This window comes from Rissa tridactyla, chromosome 21, assembly GCF_028500815.1.
Source record: "Rissa tridactyla isolate bRisTri1 chromosome 21, bRisTri1.patW.cur.20221130, whole genome shotgun sequence".
NCBI lineage: Eukaryota > Metazoa > Chordata > Aves > Charadriiformes > Laridae > Rissa > Rissa tridactyla.
Genome location: NC_071486.1, coordinates 2,692,703 through 2,708,439, shown reverse-complemented (window position 1 = coordinate 2,708,439; position 15,737 = coordinate 2,692,703). Strand labels below are relative to the sequence as shown.

General features: G+C 57.6%; 1 protein-coding gene across 1 annotated transcript; it reads left to right on the top strand.

Annotated features, from left to right (window-relative positions):
• The first annotated feature begins 312 nt into the window (after positions 1-312).
• Positions 313-14,504, top strand: DEF6 (DEF6 guanine nucleotide exchange factor). The gene is made up of 11 exons (XM_054181552.1): positions 313-745; positions 5,727-5,867; positions 7,491-7,676; positions 9,974-10,201; positions 10,282-10,428; positions 10,621-10,729; positions 10,813-11,111; positions 11,655-11,821; positions 12,027-12,225; positions 12,647-12,737; positions 12,977-14,504. Exons 1-11 carry the CDS (start codon positions 650-652, stop codon positions 13,186-13,188), a joined length of 1,875 nt encoding a protein of 624 aa, XP_054037527.1. The 5' UTR covers positions 313-649; the 3' UTR covers positions 13,189-14,504.
• The last annotated feature ends 1,233 nt before the right edge of the window (positions 14,505-15,737 follow it).

The window sequence follows — 15,737 nt, the reverse complement described above, 5'->3', positions numbered from 1 at the left end:
GGTTGGAAAAGACCTTTCAGATCGTCAAGTCCAACCGTAAACCTAACACCAGCGCAGGCTCCCAGGAATCGGGTGGTTAATTTTTTTGGATATACCCAAGAAATTTGCGGAGGAAGAGGTTTCTGCAGGCAAGGAAGGGGCATAACCCGTGAGGGCTGCAGCGGGGTAGATCTCCGCTCGCCTTCCTGGGTGCAACTGATCCCAAAACAAGCAAGGCTGGAACCTTTCCCAGGGGCACAGTTCCCTCTGCCAGGGGAAGCTCTTCATTTAAATCACAGAAGAGGAAGCTGCTGTTTGAGTCAGGGAGGGGATTTCTCTCCACAAAACACGAACGCCGAGAAAGCTTTTGATCTCTAGGCTGAGCGAGCAAAGGGTTACGAATCCCGTGTGCTCCGTCAGCCCTGGCTGGTGCTTCCCTTGGACTGCTGGAGAGTCTGTCCCTGGGGATCTGTCCGTGGAGTGTGTGTGGGGGGAAGGACCTGCGTCTAGGGGACCGTGGGGGCGAGATGTGGCCCGTGGGCTTCTCCGGGGCGCGCCCAAGCAGATGGCGCTCCAGCTTCACGCCCAAGGCTGTTGAGGCAGGCGGTTTCCTGGAACCGGATCCTCGGCCTCGACAGAGCCGCCTCTGCCATCGCCGCCGCCTGTAGCCATGGACCTGCGAGCGGAGCTGCTGAAGTCCATCTGGTACGCCTTCACCGCCCTGGACGTGGAGAAGAGCGGCAAGGTCTCCAAATCCCAGCTCAAAGTGAGTCCTCGGGGCAGTGGGGGGGGAGCTGGGACGGCCCCGGCGCAGGGCTGGTGGGTGGGCTGCGAGGGGCAGAGTGGGGCAAGGGATGCTCCGCGTCCCCCCTGGCTCTCCACGGAGGAATTGTTAAATATTCAGATTAACAGGACCTTGCTGTTGCCTCCATGGTTGTTTTGGTGAAGTTCTTCAGCTCTGCCTCGTCTCCCTTTAAAAAAAGAGGTGGGGGGAATTAATGCTCAAATGTATTTTCCAGGTGAAATGAGGAGAAGTCTAATTTTTAGTTGTTTTCAGTTTCTTATGCTTTTTATGGCCCACTAACAGCCCAAATTCGGTTTATATTTTCTTGCTTGCCGGAGCACCCGCGTCTCTGCTTCCTGTTCAGCCAGCGGGGCGGTAGGTAGAGGCAGACCATTTTTGAACTAAAACTCCTCAGTGGTCTGGCCAGAAATAACACAGGGCTTTCCAAAAATCTCTGCTTTCCCCTTTCCCTCACCCCCTTTGCAGCTTTGCAGAGGGCTCCCGCATTCGGCCCTTCCTGAGAACCATCGTGGCTTTAAAACCCTTTTTGTCCGCCGCTGGGTCGGGGTCTGGTCGAATCCGTCAGGTTGCACCTTGGCTTTGACAATCATGAATTGATTTCTTTTTTTTTTTTTTTTTTTCCCTTTTGCAAACGATGGGACTCCCTTTTCTTTTTTTTCCTTGCCGTGTAAATGGCCCGTTGTGGTTTTTCAAGCTGGCGCGGGGGTTGGAAATGCCAGTTGGAGCAGGGGGCTGCGATGCAGGGGAAAGACCTGAGCTAGAAACATGCAAAACCCGGGGAGATGTTGCGTCAGGACTTGGCAGCCGCTGCCAGTGCACAAGATGAGTTGTGAAACGCTGCAAAGAAACCTCTTTTCCTCTGTTCCCTCTGCTTTACAGGGCTTCCCCCGGGACAGACTGCAGGGAAGGTGCTGGGCTTGGCAGGGGGAGGCGTATTTTGCCCCAAAATTAAGCGTTTTGTTTGCAGGGATCTGGAGGAGAAGCAGCGGGAGCCGGGCTCCTCCTCCAGCTGCTCCCTAGAAACTCGTGTGCCCTGAGAGCCACGCTCGCCTGCTTAAAACTGTAGAAATATCTGAAGGAATTAAGGAAAATCCTAAAGTAGGCTAGAGCCTAATTCCCCTTGCTAATCCCCGGGGGCAGCTGTGCCCCCTGACAGCATCCCCTGCACCCAGGCTCCGGGTGCTGAGCCCAGCCCCAACCCCTAAACTGCCGGCGTGAACACGTGCAGCGCTTCGCTTGCAAGATCTTTATCGCCGGCGACGATGCTGGGGCCACAGAGACCCTAATTTTAACGGCAATTTCCTAGAGAGTTAGTGCAGGGGGGGCTGGGGGAGCTGCAAACCCTCGTACGGGGTCGGCAGGGACGTTGGGGATGGCGTCTCCGCAGTGGCTTTGCTCCATGGTGACACTTCAGAGGGGAAGGGAGATTCACCCCTTGCTGTTTTTCCACCCGCCTTCAGCGGGATGGCGGCGGGTCAGGCTGCACCGTTGCATGACAAAGCTCAACTCTGGATAACTTTCCACCATCCCTGAGGCCGGGGCGAGCTCGTTTCCATCCCCCCGTTGATGCCGAGCACTTTGCCCCAGCCTACGCGAGCCATCGGCAGCGTTTCTGCTCCTAGGTTCGGTGCAGAAGAAATCCGTGGCCTGGCAGGTTTGAGCAATAACGTGTTAAAGCCGTGGTGCCCGTGGCTTCTTCAAATTTCCTCCCGGGCTGGGCTCTGCTCCCTCTCCCAGGCGTGTTGCTGCAAGAAGGGTCTTGAACAAGGGTGGGAGAAATGTCGGCGTTCCCGGCATTTGCACCGACGGAAAGAAAAGCAGCCCCAGGAGCTGGGGTGGGATTTTGCTGGCAAAGGAGCAGCTTAATGCCGCCGACCTCTGGTCCCAGCAGTAAATTCAGGAGCGTTTCAAAGGGGGGGATGGCGAAGCTGTGGGGAGCCATGGGGTTCAGCAGTTGCGTTCTTTGCATGGACACTCCTATGCAAGCAAGCGCCTGCGTACGGACGGGTGAGTGTAGGTGTGTATCTGCACAGGAAGGAAAGACAGTCTTGTGGTTGCGTTGCTGCGCGTCGAGAGATGTCGGGTAGTTCAGTTCCCAGCGCGGGCACCCCCCAGCCCCGCTCTTGGATAAGGGTTTATCCTCTCCCCGCCCTCGCATCCTCCCTGGCTGAGCTGGGGGAGCTTCTCCCCATCTCCGCGGATGCTGGTGGGATGCGGGTTTCGGGTCCCGCAGGCACCCCTTGGTGTTTTTCGGCACCGCTGCTCCGCTCCTCTCCCTGTTAAAGAGGGACAGGAGCAGTTTGCCGAGCGGAGCTCCATCTCCAGAGGCTGCCCGCTACAGCAAACCTCTTGGGGAGCGGAGAGGAGGCGGCGGGGGCACAGGCGAGCCGTTTAAATGCGTGTCGGGGGGCTCAGGGATCCCCCACCCACTGCATGAGGTTGCAGTCTCAAGGTGCAAATGGCAGGCGAGGTGGCTCTTGCTCCTTTTGGAGACGGAGCTCATAACTTGTGCGGGTCTCTGGGTATAACTGGTGCCTTGGGGGGCTGCGTTAGCACAGCACAGGCAGTTTATGGACCCCCCCAGGGGCAGGAGGGAGGCGCCTGCCTTGGACTGGAAGCTCCTCTGCTTGTTTCGTTCACAAAAGGCTCTTGGCACAGGCCGGTTGTCCCAGTTTGGCCAGTAACTGGTATGAGAACAGCTCATCCGTTCAAGCAGGGGGGAAAGCCTTCCCCGAGGATGGGAGCTGATGGTCCCGGGGTTGGGCTTGGGCCCAGGGGTCCTGGCTGATGGGACGTCCGTGTCCTCCTCACTGCAGAAAATGGGCAGCTAAAGGGACCCTCGCCACTGGCAAAGGCTCCTGGTGCTGGGGGTCCCCTGGGAGAGGCCTCCCTGCACCCCCAGCTCCGGGGAGGCTTTGGTTTTCTCAGCAGGGCCGTTCTGCTTGCACATGGGGAAACTGAGGCAGCACCGATGCTCCCAGCAGGGTGCAGGAGCCCCAGTGCCCCTGCTCCCACCCACCAGAGGGGTTTGTGCTGAATGTGGGGAGCCAGGCTCCAGCCCAAAAGGTCACCCCCAGCCCTGGCATCGCCCCCGGCGTCTCCCACAGGCGAGAAGAAAAGGGGCTGCCATTCTCCAGCAGCATTAAATATTCCACCCCCGGCTCCGGCTGCTGTCGGCAGTGGCTGCAGAGGGGTGGGAGCGGGGGGCAGGATTGCTGGGGAGAAGGTGGGGAACACCACCAGGGCTGGTGCTGGGAGGGATTTGGGGTGCCCGGGGGTGTTGGGCAGACCCCCCCCCCACCCCGGCCATCCCCTGCACGCTGCAGGGGAAAGGTTGTGTCACCAAACCGCTCTCAGAGCATCCCTTCCCTTCTCCCCCCTGTTATTTTCCCCTCCTGTCCCTCCTTTCAGAGCCCGGGGAGGGGTTTCCCACCTCTCCCTGGGGTTGGGGCAGCCCCGGCCCCACACACCCCACACTGGCCTGGCCGGGGCTTTCCTCCCCACCCTGCCCCACTTTCATTTTGGAGGTGACCTCCCCAGCGAGCGCAGGGACCACAGTTCGCAGCGTGCCAGGGTGGACGGAGGGGCTCGGGGTGCCGGCCACGGCCGGGGCCACACGCGAGACCTCCCAGGGCTTTTTGGGGTGCTGTGAGAGGAGATGCGAGCGATGGGGACGAGGGCCCACTTGGAAACGGGGAATGGGATGCGATTCCCAAACTTTCAATCCATCCTGATTGATTTTTAGCCATCCCAGAGGATGCCCAGGGTGTTTCCATCCCTCCCCACCCCTGCGCGGACCCTGGTGCTGCACCGAACCCCAAAAAAAGGCAAAAAGGTGCAGCCGCAGCAGCAGCGCTGGGGGCTACAGCACAGGGTGGAGCCCTGCCGATAACATCAGTCCAGAGGGTGAAAAACAGAAGGAAAATCTGGTTGAGCAAGAACCGTCTCCAGCTGCAGTGTGGCCTCCGGCAGCTCCTCTCCTGCTGGGAGGAAATTTCCAGCCCTGCACAGAGAGGAGCCGGAGCAGGAGCGGGGATGCTGCACCCCATCTCCTCCAGCCCCTCTCATGAAACCTTGGCAAAGCTGCAGCTGCAAACCCTACAAACTGTCTTTGCAAACCCTGGTGTGATGGGACAGCAGCAGTTTGGGACGCTCGTTTAACCATCTCCTGCTTGCTGGAAGGTCAAGACAAGGAGACAAGCTCCTGCCCGGCATCGGGAGCCGGAGATGCCGGTGATGCTCCTGGCCAGCCTTGCTCCAGGCTCTGGCCGCTGGCCCGGCATCGGCGTGGGCTTTCCAGCACGTGGGAAATTCAGGAGCTTCAAAACATGCTTTGTTTTGGGGGGGATTTGAACAAAAACTGGTTGGTGACATTCACAGACTGCTTCTGGAGATGGTGTGTCTCCAGATCCCCCTTGTCCTCTTCCATTCCAGACAAAACCTTTTCTTTGTTCCTCATAAATCTTTTCTTATTTTCATCTTGGCGGTTCTCTGTGCCCCACTGGCAGAAAGCAGCCGCTGCCAGGCTGGGCGCCATCGTTAGTTAACGCTTTCAAGAAATCGCTGAGGGCAGCTGCCAAACAGGGTGGCTTGAGGTGGCTTATCGTCTTTTCTAGATCAAAGCATGTCCTGTTTGCCCTGTAATGTTTGAAACAGCCCTTTTTCTTAAAAAAAAAATATATATTCCCCATATGCCAAGAAAGCAAAAGAAGCGAATGTGGAAAAACCCTCAATTTCTGCCTGTTTCTAAATGGTTCTCTAAGGTTTACGTTTGGGAATATTCCCCTGTCCCTCTGCCAAACTGAAATCACGCCTGGTCGCTGCGAGGGAGGGATGCTGGGCAGGACACGGTGGTCCCCGGCTTGGGGGGTGGCAGCGTGGGGACGGGCTGGGATGCGGTTGGAGGTGGTTCACCTTCTCCCTGTCCCTCGTGCTGGGCCAGGTGCTGTCTCACAACCTGTACACGGTGCTGTGCATCCCCCACGATCCCGTGGCGCTGGAAGAGCATTTCCGCGATGACGACGACGGGCCGGTGTCCAGCCAGGGCTACATGCCCTACCTCAACAAGTACATCCTGGATAAGGTGAGTCCCGGGGCCATCCCCGCGACCTGGCTGGGGACACCGCGGTCCCTGGGCTGCTCCCGCATCCCCTGGCAGCCCCACAGCTCCGCTCCCCTCTGCTCCTGGAGATCCCATGGGTGGAAAAAGGATACAGGGAGTTGGGGAGCTCTCAGGTAAACGCCAAAACGAGTGAGAAATGTTTAATACTCAACATCTCCGTGGCAAGGATGAAGTCAGCCCTTTCCATCAGGGCTCTGGATGGAGGTGTATCTCTGTCCACGTTTCCTAAAGGGCCCAGAGGAAGAAAACAGCCCCTTTTTCCTCTCCACCCCTGCTCAAATTTGAGGTGTGACCTCATTTGGCAAAGAGGAGGAGAGGGAGGAGGTGCCGGGGCAGGGGCAGGAGCAGAGGTTGGGGTGGGCAGGGGCTTTCTCCTTTTTTTCCGTGGGGCTCAAAGGCACCTTTGTCCGGCGCAGCGAGACGTTGCGGCTGGGTACTCGGTACTCGCTTCCTCCAGGAGAGGAAAAATGACTGACAACTTTCTTCCACTCTGTGCTCAAAAGAAGGGGGAGGGCCTGGAGCTGGGTGCAGTAACCCTTCCCCTCCCCTGCCGCTTCCCCCTGCCCGTCCCCTTGCCGGTCCCAGTGCTGGTCCCTGCCTTTCCCATCCTGATCCAGGGATGCTGATCTCGGCTGCAGGGATCTGGTCTGCAGGGAGCGAGGGCACAGCCTTCCCCAGCAACCTCTGCCCAGGTTTCTCCAGCTGCCCAAGGTCAGCCCAGCCCAATCTCCCCAAAACCCTTCCAGTTTCCCCTGTGGTTCTTTGGGAGATGGCCTTTAAACCCCCTTCTTCTGATTTCGCCATGGCTAATAAAATCCCAGGGCCTGAGAAGGGGAAGTGGGTTTTCCTAGTAAGAGGAGCTTTCAGCTTTCCGCCACCCAAAGGTTTTTCTCCAGCTCTGCCACTGCGGGCTGCGGTTCGCCCTTGTGCCGGCAGCGCGGGGCTCTCGCAGCTGGGACGGAGCGGCCAGATGTGGCCAGGCTCCTTTGGTCCCGTGCCACCCCAAAATTGCCATGTGAAGCAGCTCACAACGCCGGGCAGGCGGTCGCAGAAGCTCATGGATGGGCAGCGTGCTGACGTCGATGGAGGCATCACTCCTGCCTCCACTGCCGCCTGCCTGTGGGCCATCACTTCCCTCTGCTGAGCCCCGGTTCCTCTTTGTGGTCAAATGGGATAACGAGAGCGACCCGAAGCCATGGGGGCATTGGGAAAGCACCACGCGGTGCTGCATGTGCTTCACCGTGGGGTTCCTGATGGTGCTTCAAAGCCCGGCAGGACATGGCTGAGCCACCGTGGCCATGCCGCGGTGCCCAAGTGATGCAGTGGTCCCATAGCATCTTCTCTACCAGCCGGGGCGCCTCGCTGGCCTGCGTAAGGGACCTGTGCCGGGGACATGTAGTCTGGCATCACGGTCAGTGCCCGCTTACACTCTAGGTGTGGGTCTCACGTATCAGTCACCCCGTGCTTCTCACCAGCAGGGACAGGGGATTTCAGGTGTGACTGTGTCTCCCCTCCAGCACTTGCCCCCAGAAACCCCTCCGTAGCCCCGCAGACCCACGCTCACCCCCTGGCTCCTGCCTGTAGGTGGAGGAAGGTGCTTTTGTCAAAGAAAACTTTGACGAACTCTGCTGGACCCTGACAGCGAAGAAGAATTACAAGCCCGACCGGAATGGGAATAGCGTTGTATCCCATCAAGACGCCTTCAAGCTCTGGTGTCTCTTCAACTTTCTGTCTGAAGACAAATACCCTCTTGTCATGGTGCCAGATGAGGTAGGACCTGCTTCTCCCCCTGCCCCGTCCTCATCCTCCCAGGGCTCTGCGTGCAGCCGGAGCCCTGTTTGGGGATGACACATCCCGCTATCGCTTCCTGGCATGTCCCACCACATCCTGCAAGATGTGGTGCTCCAGAGCATGAGAGAGAACAGGCCAGGGGTGGGAGGAGGGGGCTGTCTGCCCTGGGCACCCCCTGCGTGGCCACCCCTGCTGCCCAGGGAGAAGGGGGTGACTTGGGAGCAGCTGGAAGGACCCCTCCAAAATGCCGAAGCTTCTCACATATAGATAGATGTCTTGGAGGATGAGGTGTGGGATGGTCCATATTGGTCTTCCGCGGTCCAAGCCTATGCCAAGCAGCCCTTTTGCCTGCTGTGAAATGAATGTGCCAGTTCTCAGAGCCCCAGCCAAGGAGCATCCGCAGCTCATCTCCTCCTGGGGCTGGTCCCTTGCCTACAGCCCCCTTGTGTCTCACCCAAGGGTTGAATTGAGGATGGTGTTGGACTCCAGATTTTCAGTGGGGAGAAAGAGAAGACGATGAGAAACCCTTAAAATCTGGTGCAATATGAGGTTGTTCTCCATGAAATCGCTGTCAGGGTGGATGCAGCTGTGTCTCCTGTGCTGTTTGACAGCCCGTGCCACCACGACAGCAGTGGCAGAGGAGACCCGGTTGTCCCTCTCCATGCCCACTGCCACCAGGCGCTCACACTCTGCCCAGCATCTGGAGAGTTAAGAGCAAGGTACCCGGGCACAGTAAAGCTTCTGGCGGTAATCTCCAAATCTCCAAATTCCACCCAGCATTTGGAGGGGGAGGTTCTCCCTTCTCCAGGGGTCAGATCAAACCCCCAGGAGAAGGTGGGCAGATCTGGGCAGGGAGGGACAAGCTCAGAAGCCGAGAGCGGCCTCACCAGGAGGAGCTCTGGCTGGGCGAGCAGCTGCCATCTGCTTCGACACCATCAACCTCCTGAGATCAGCAGAAAAGCCAAAAAAAAAAAAAAAAAAAGGGGGGGGGGGGGGGCAAAAAAAAAAGACAAGAAGCGCAGTGCTGCGCAGACGTAGGAGGGCGACCGCACTTCCTGCTCCCCGCGAGAGGTGTTTCCTGTTCCCCAGACCATGACAAACTGAATCCTCTCGCTGCTTACAGGGCTGAGCTTGAAAGAAAAAGAAAGAAAGAAAGAAAGAAAGAAAGAAAGAAAGAAAGAAAGAAAGAAAGAAAGAAAGAAAGAAAGAAAGAAAGAAAGAAAGAAAGAAAGAAAGAAAGAAAGAAAGAAAGAAAGAAAGAAAGAAAGAAAGAAAGAAAGAAAGAAAGAAAGAAAGAAAGAAAGAAAGAAAGAAAGAAAGAAAGAAAGAAAGAAAGAAAGAAAGAAAGAAAGAAAGAAAGAAAGAAAGAAAGAAAGAAAGAAAGAAAGAAAGAAAGAAAGAAAGAAAGAAAGAAAGAAAGAAAGAAAGAAAGAAAGAAAAAAAAAGAAAAAAAGAAACTACATTTCTTAAGAAATAAACTACCAAAAATAATTTTAAAATATATTAATTATATAATATGTAAAACATAGGGTAATATAAATAAACTAATTATATAATATATAAAATTCTAATAAAATCATTTAAAAGTCTTAAAAAAATAAATGACGATTCTCGCCCTTCTCTTAGATGATGTAAAAACGGGGACTCTGCTGTGTCTCACCTTTCCGTGGGGCTCTCTGCAGTCACCCGCCTTCCTTGGTCCCCACACCGTGGGTAGAGGAGAGCTGGCAGCAAAACCTGAGCTGAAATAACTCTTCCCAACATCATGTCAACCATTTTAGCTCTTTTTTTTTCCTAAAAGCAATTTATTTACCTATTCAAAACGACGCTCACCTCCTCCATGGGGACCTCTTCCCCTGCTCTTCCCCAGGGTTTTTACGGTGTCAGTTGGAAACCAAGAGCGATGCCGAGGTCAGGGCCGTGGCCTGGGACACCCGCCCTGTGGGTTGGGCGTGGAGGACAGCAGCGTTGGGCTCTTCTCCCTCAGGCACTTGAGTTTTCTCACTCAACAAGCCAAAAACATCTCAGCCCTGTGGTAAAAAGGAAAAACCTCCCAGTAGTGGTCAAGCTCTAACCCAAAGTCAATCTGCTGAGCCCGCCTGCTGCCTGGAGCAGCTCGGCCATGACCATCAACCATCGCAAAGGGTGATACCGCCGGGATAAGGGTCCTGCACCTCCAGGAAGGAAAAAGATGTGGTTTTGGGCTCTTCAAAATGGGTCAGTGGGGTGGGGATGGCTCTCACTTCTCCCCGTCGCTGAGTTCCCCGTCCCTACAGGTGGAGTACCTGCTGAAGAAGATCTGCACGGCCATGAACGTGGAGCTGAACTCCTGCGAGCTGGATGACTACCTCTCCCAGGAGCCGCAGGGCCAGGGGGGGCTGACGGTCTGGCAGTTCCTGGACATGGTGAACTCAGGGAGGTTCCTGCGAGGCATCGAGCAGGAGGCCGTCAGCATGGCCATAGAGGAGGTGTACCAGGAGGTCATCGAGGATGTGCTCAAACAGGCAAGGAGCCCACACATGCTGGGACACAAACTCCGTCCTTCCCCCACACTGTTTTTGATCCCAGTGTCTCTCGGGCTCAGGGCTACCTCTGGAAGAAGGGCCAGCTGAGGAGGAACTGGTCAGAGCGGTGGTTCACGCTGAAGCCCAGTGTCCTGTCCTACTACATGAGTGAGGAACGGAAGGAGAAGAAGGGGAGCATCACGTTGGACAAACACTGCTGCGTGGAGGTACGGCCTGGGCCATGCTCAGCTCAGGGACAGGAGACCCAGGAGATCCCCTTCAGACCCCAGGAAGGGGAACCCAAGAATACACAATTTCACACCCATGAGCATGGCAGAGCCAAGTCCTATAGCTGAAGAAAGAGGGGATCAGGTGGGATATGGGGGGGGGTAACACCATCCTGTGTCTTCTCCCTGCAGGTGCTGCCCGACCGGGATGGGAAGAGGTGCATGTTCTGCGTGAAGACCTCCTCCCGCACCTACGAGATGAGCGCCTCCGACACCCGGCAGCGCCAGGAGTGGACACTAGGTCCGTGCCCACCCTGTGCCCCCTCCCCAGCTTCCCCCGTGCCCCCCACAATGTCCCCACTGACCGTCCCCTTCCCTCCCCAGCCATCCAGACCGCCATCCGCCTGCAGGCTGAGGGCAAGAAGTCCCTGCACAAAGACCTGAAGCAGAAGCGACGGGAGCAGCGGGAGCAACGGGAGCAGCGCAAGGCGGCCAAGGAGGAGGAGACGCAGCGGCTCAAGCAGCTCCAGGAGGAGAAGGAGAGGAAGCTGCAGGAGCTGGAGCTGCTCAAGGAGGCCCAGCGGCAGGCAGAGATACTCCTGCAGGAGGAGGAGCAGCGGCGGAGGCAGCAGCACGAGGAGATGCAGAGGACGCTGGAGATCCAGCTGCGGGAGGCTGAGCAGGTGGGTGCATCTTCATGGTGTGTCCTGCTGCAGGGCTGCGTCGCTCGTGGTGGGGGTGCTTCCTCCCCTTCCCTTGCCCGTGGCAGCCCGGGGGGTTTGGAGGAGCTTTTAAGAGCACGTCCCACTCTCTCAACAATGCTGCTGCCACCCCTCACCTCTGGGCTGCTGGGGACTGTATGTGACCTGGGGACGAGGGATGGAGGAGTCAGCACCACTGTGCCTGAGATACCCAAGGAGCAGGAGATGAGGACAACCTGCCCCGGGGTGAATGAAGCTGGGGGGGAGGCAGGTGAGAGGCAAGTGCTAGTGCCGGGATGGCCAGTGAGCCCATTTCTGACCTTGCAGCCAGCGCTGGCTCCAAATGACGCAGTGTGTCTCCTGAGCAGGGAAACCGCCTTGCTTTGGAGCAACCTCCATGGGCTCTCCCTGGTGTGGGAGATGTCTGGCCCCATCTGCCCAGGGACGTGGGGGTGAGGGGGTCCCGGGGAGGGCGGCGGTGGCTCTGCCAGCTGCTCATGGTGATGGCTTCTCTCCCCGCCACAGGCTCGCGCCTCCATGCAGGCAGAGATGGTCCTGAAGGAGGCAGAGGCAGAGCGTCAGCGCAAGCGCATCCTGGAGCTGGAGGACATGCAGGAGCGTCTCCAGGAGGCCCTGCAGCAGGAGGTGAAAGCACGGCAGGACGAGGAGGCCGTGAGATACGCACAGGCCAGGTAGGACCAGGGCATCCCTGCTCCTCCTCGACCAGCCCCTCTCCCAGGGCAGCAGCTGGGTGTGGGGACACGCTCCCCATGGCAATGCAATGCTCCCTGGGGTACTGGGGTGTGCTGGTGGCTTCCCAGTATGCCAGCAGAGGTGGGGGAAGCTGGTGGATGAAGTGGAAGGGGGATGTCCTCACCTCTTGCTCTTCATTGATAGGCTGCTGGCTGAGGAAGAGGAGAAGCTGAAGCAGCTGATGAAGCTGAAGGAGGAGCAAGAGGAATATATCATCAAAACTCAGCGGGAGAAGCAAGTCCTCAAGCAGGAGATGGAGAACAAGAACAAGTGTCTGGAAGAGGCGCAGAAGCAGCTGGAAGAAGTGAGAGTGAACAGGCAGCGTGTGGACCAAGACGTCATGGTGAGCATCGTATCGGTGCCACATCCCCTCACGGTGCAAGCCCCAGGGGACTTCCCAGCCCTCCCTGAGTCATCTCCACACTGGGGAGGACACGGCAGCTTTGGAAACCAAGCTGGTATTGCCTCGGGGGTTTTCTGAGCTGTGCCATGGGCAAACAGGGGGTGATTCAGTGGCTGAGATGGGACAAGCGTGTCCTGCCCTGGGGGGACAGCACTGGTGTCCAGAGCAAAGTCAACAATGGGAGTGTGTGGAGGGGGGAGGACTGGAGGAGGAGCAGAAGACCTAAAGGAGGGTGAGCTGGGTCTCCATCTCAGAGGGAGCCTCCAATCCAGGCCTACTCAGGGAAGGGAAACTCTTGCCCACAGTCCTGGGCCGGGGGTTGCCAGGCAGCCAGCTCAGCCCTCTCCTCCATCCCTCCCAGGCGGCCCAGCGGAAGCTGCGACAGGCCAGCACCAACGTCAAGCACTGGAACGTCCAGATGAACCGACTGATGCACCCCATCGGGCCAGGAGGTAGGAGACCGGCCATCACACCCTCCCCTGCCCCTCCTGAGCACGGCCACGCTGGGGCATGAGCACAGTCTCCCACCCATCTCCCCTCTTTGGGGGCATCTGGGGGCTGGAAGGACCCCCATCTTTCAGAGAAGATACCCCAACACCTCTGGCATGGAGAGACCCCGCAACCCTTTTCCTTAGCTGAAAGATCGGTTTGGACCCCGGGTAAACAACCCTCTTTTTCTGTCTCTCCCCAGACAAACGTGCGAACGCGAGTGGAGGAGGCTTCACTGGCTACCAAGCCCTCCTCTCCCAGAGAGATTCCTCCCTCAAACTCAAGCAGAAAGTGGAGGATAAAGGCAGCAACCCCACGAGGGTCAACAGCAAGGAAAACGTGAGCAACGGTGAGAACAGCAGCGTGCCGCCATCTCCAGATGCGGACACCATGGCCACAGAGCCCACCAACTAGCCCGGCAGGGTGGCAGAGCCCAGCAGGGAACTGCGGGACCCAGCACATCCCTCCAAGCGGACAGAGTTAATACGGCCGTCTCTGGATGGAGACAAGTGGGGACCAGCACAGAGCCTATAGCTGACTATATATAAGGCAGAGATGCTCCCATTTTCTTCAGGGAAGGCCTGCAGCCACCACGTGCCAGGAGGGTCAGATGTTGGGGAGAAGGCGGGTGTGGGACCTGGACTCAACTCCCCAAACTGGTTTCCACCCTGCTTGAAAAATGAACCACTGGTGGGTCTGGATCATGTTGCCCAAGGCTGCGGTTCCCTCTTGGTTTCTACCAGCACCCCTTCTGCATCGCCCGCTGCGTCCCTGGGTCCGTGGCCCTGCGACGGCGGCTGCCAGGGAAGCCTTGGCAGACAGAGCGGTGCCTTCTCGCCGCACCCGCAGAAAGGCCGGGGTGTCCTGAACTAACACGTGCGTTCCCTGAAGGTGTTTGTTCGTCACTGGAGTCACGTAGATGACAGCAGAAACCAACAAGCAGTGAAGCTTTTGGAGCTGCTGGCCCGCAGACCTCCTTCCCTGCGCATCTGTGGTCCTGCAGGCACCAGACCTCCCTCCTCAGCAGTGCGGGGGTTTGATTCCCGCTGTAGAAAAGAGCCCGCTAAAAGAAATCAGACACCACCTGCAGAAAGGGGCTCCACCGGTGGATTTGGGGTTGGTCTGTGGAGGGCAAAGAGGGACACAGATGCTGGTGAACTGGCCATAGGTGATGAACTCCCCTCTGGGTGGCAGGACTGGCACAGGGGTAATGTCTAGGAGGCCAACACCTCTATATGATAAATTAAGTGCCAGTATAGGAAGGTAACAGTGCTCCGGGCTTTGTTTAGGTCTTTGCCCTTGGACTGGAGGACTCCCCATTCCAGGAGTCCTGGCTCAGGACCTGGTCCAAGGGACGCAGAAGGCGACAGCAAAGACTCCCAGGGGCCGCCCAACCCAGGAGCGGGTGGACGTGGCAGCTCTCTTCAGTAACACTGGCCTGGCCTGTCTCCTCCAGCTAATTTGCTCCCCGAAAAAATGAGAACAAAAGCCAAGTCTGCTGGCAAACCTCCCTGCACAAAAAAAAAAAAACCCAACCCAACCCATGCCAACACTGGGGTTAGTTTTTCCAAGCACTTCAGTTTAAATACAGTCCCATTCACCTGTGGCTTTGGGGTCTTTGTTGCACCGGGCACATAAGGGTCTCCTCTGGAAATAGGCACTGGTAGCAAGCCCTGCATCAAGCCCCAGTTCACAGTTGCTCACGCTGATTAACTGCAGTTCGTTAGGGAGATTACAATCTGTTTCCTACTCCTGTGGCTTCCAGCGTTTGCTCACACAGCTCTTACCCCCGCCCCCCAAATCGCCCAGTTTTTACAGTGTTCCTTTTTTACAATTATTTTTCATTGTGCCTGCCTGCGAGAGGGGCCGTTGCCGCGGGTGCCCTGGGACAAAGCGGCACTGTGTGCCCATGAGGGTGACTGGGTGGCCCCGTGCCCTGTCCCCCGCCGCCTCGCCGACACAGAGGGAGGGCACGGGTGGCTGCAGCCCTCGCGGTAATGGCTGTGGTGGCCCTGGCCCTGCAGGGGCTGCAGGTCAAATTCATCCCCTCTCCTCCTCCTTCCCACCAGGCCGGGACGCAGCAGGGTGGTCCTGAGCAGCCCCTACAGCCCCATGCAGATTTGGGGACCCTGCCTGGCCCTGCGCCATCCTGGCCGGTCCACCTGGATATGGTGTTTTTCCACTCCGCACAGGTTTTCTGGTGGAATAAGACCTTCCCAACATACTGCGCCAGAGGCTGGGGCTCTGTCCTTCATCGGGCGCATGGGGACCGTGGCAAAAATCACCGCAGCCTCCTGGGGTGACCCTGGCAAAGCTGCTCGTTGCTCCACGTGATCCGGAGCGCAAGAATGGGGAGGGTGCCAAACACCCGTGTCTACTGTGAAGGAAATGGGCTGGGTGGAAATGCACTGATGGGAGACGGCGTCCTCCCTCGTCAGCTTTGTTAGCTCAATCTCATCCCTGATCAGGTGTCAGGACAGTTACATGCCACGCCACATTTAGGCAGGGGGGAAAAGGGCCACCTCCACCCATCTCCATGCCACAGCCTTGCCACAAGGGCTCTCATCCCGTGCACAGCCCCCGGGGGTCCCATGACAGCGCCATTGCTTTTCACCAGCTCCAGGGCTGCACCATCCTTACAGCAGCTCACCAGAGCCTTGCTTTTGCTCCTGAGAGCCGAGTTCCCATGCGGCAAAAAGCTATACATTAATTGCCACAGGCAAGGACAGGCATGGAGGGAACAGCCGGAACCAGTGTCAGCACCTGCCTTTGATCAGGGGCCAAGTCGGGATGCGCCCGGATCTGTCTCATCCTCCCGGAGCAGCCGACCGAGAGCCAGAGCTTGACTAAGTCAGCAGTTGATGCGCATCGTCGGCGTGTGCCCCGGCACCTCCGACTAAGAATAAACTCCAGCAGATCACAAGGGGAGCTCATGGAGGCACTGGGAAGAGCAGTTCTGCAGC

What these genes read in the sequence shown, in the direction of transcription:
- DEF6 (XM_054181552.1), top strand. Translation starts at nt 650, where the DNA reads ATGGACCTGCGAGCGGAGCTGCTGAAGTCCATCTGGTACGCCTTCACC. An exon ending in ACAAGTACATCCTGGATAAG is followed by an intron (nt 5,868 to 7,490) that starts GTGAGTCCCGGG and finishes TCCTGCCTGTAG; the next exon opens with GTGGAGGAAGGTGCTTTTGT. An exon ending in GTGTGGACCAAGACGTCATG is followed by an intron (nt 12,226 to 12,646) that starts GTGAGCATCGTA and finishes CATCCCTCCCAG; the next exon opens with GCGGCCCAGCGGAAGCTGCG.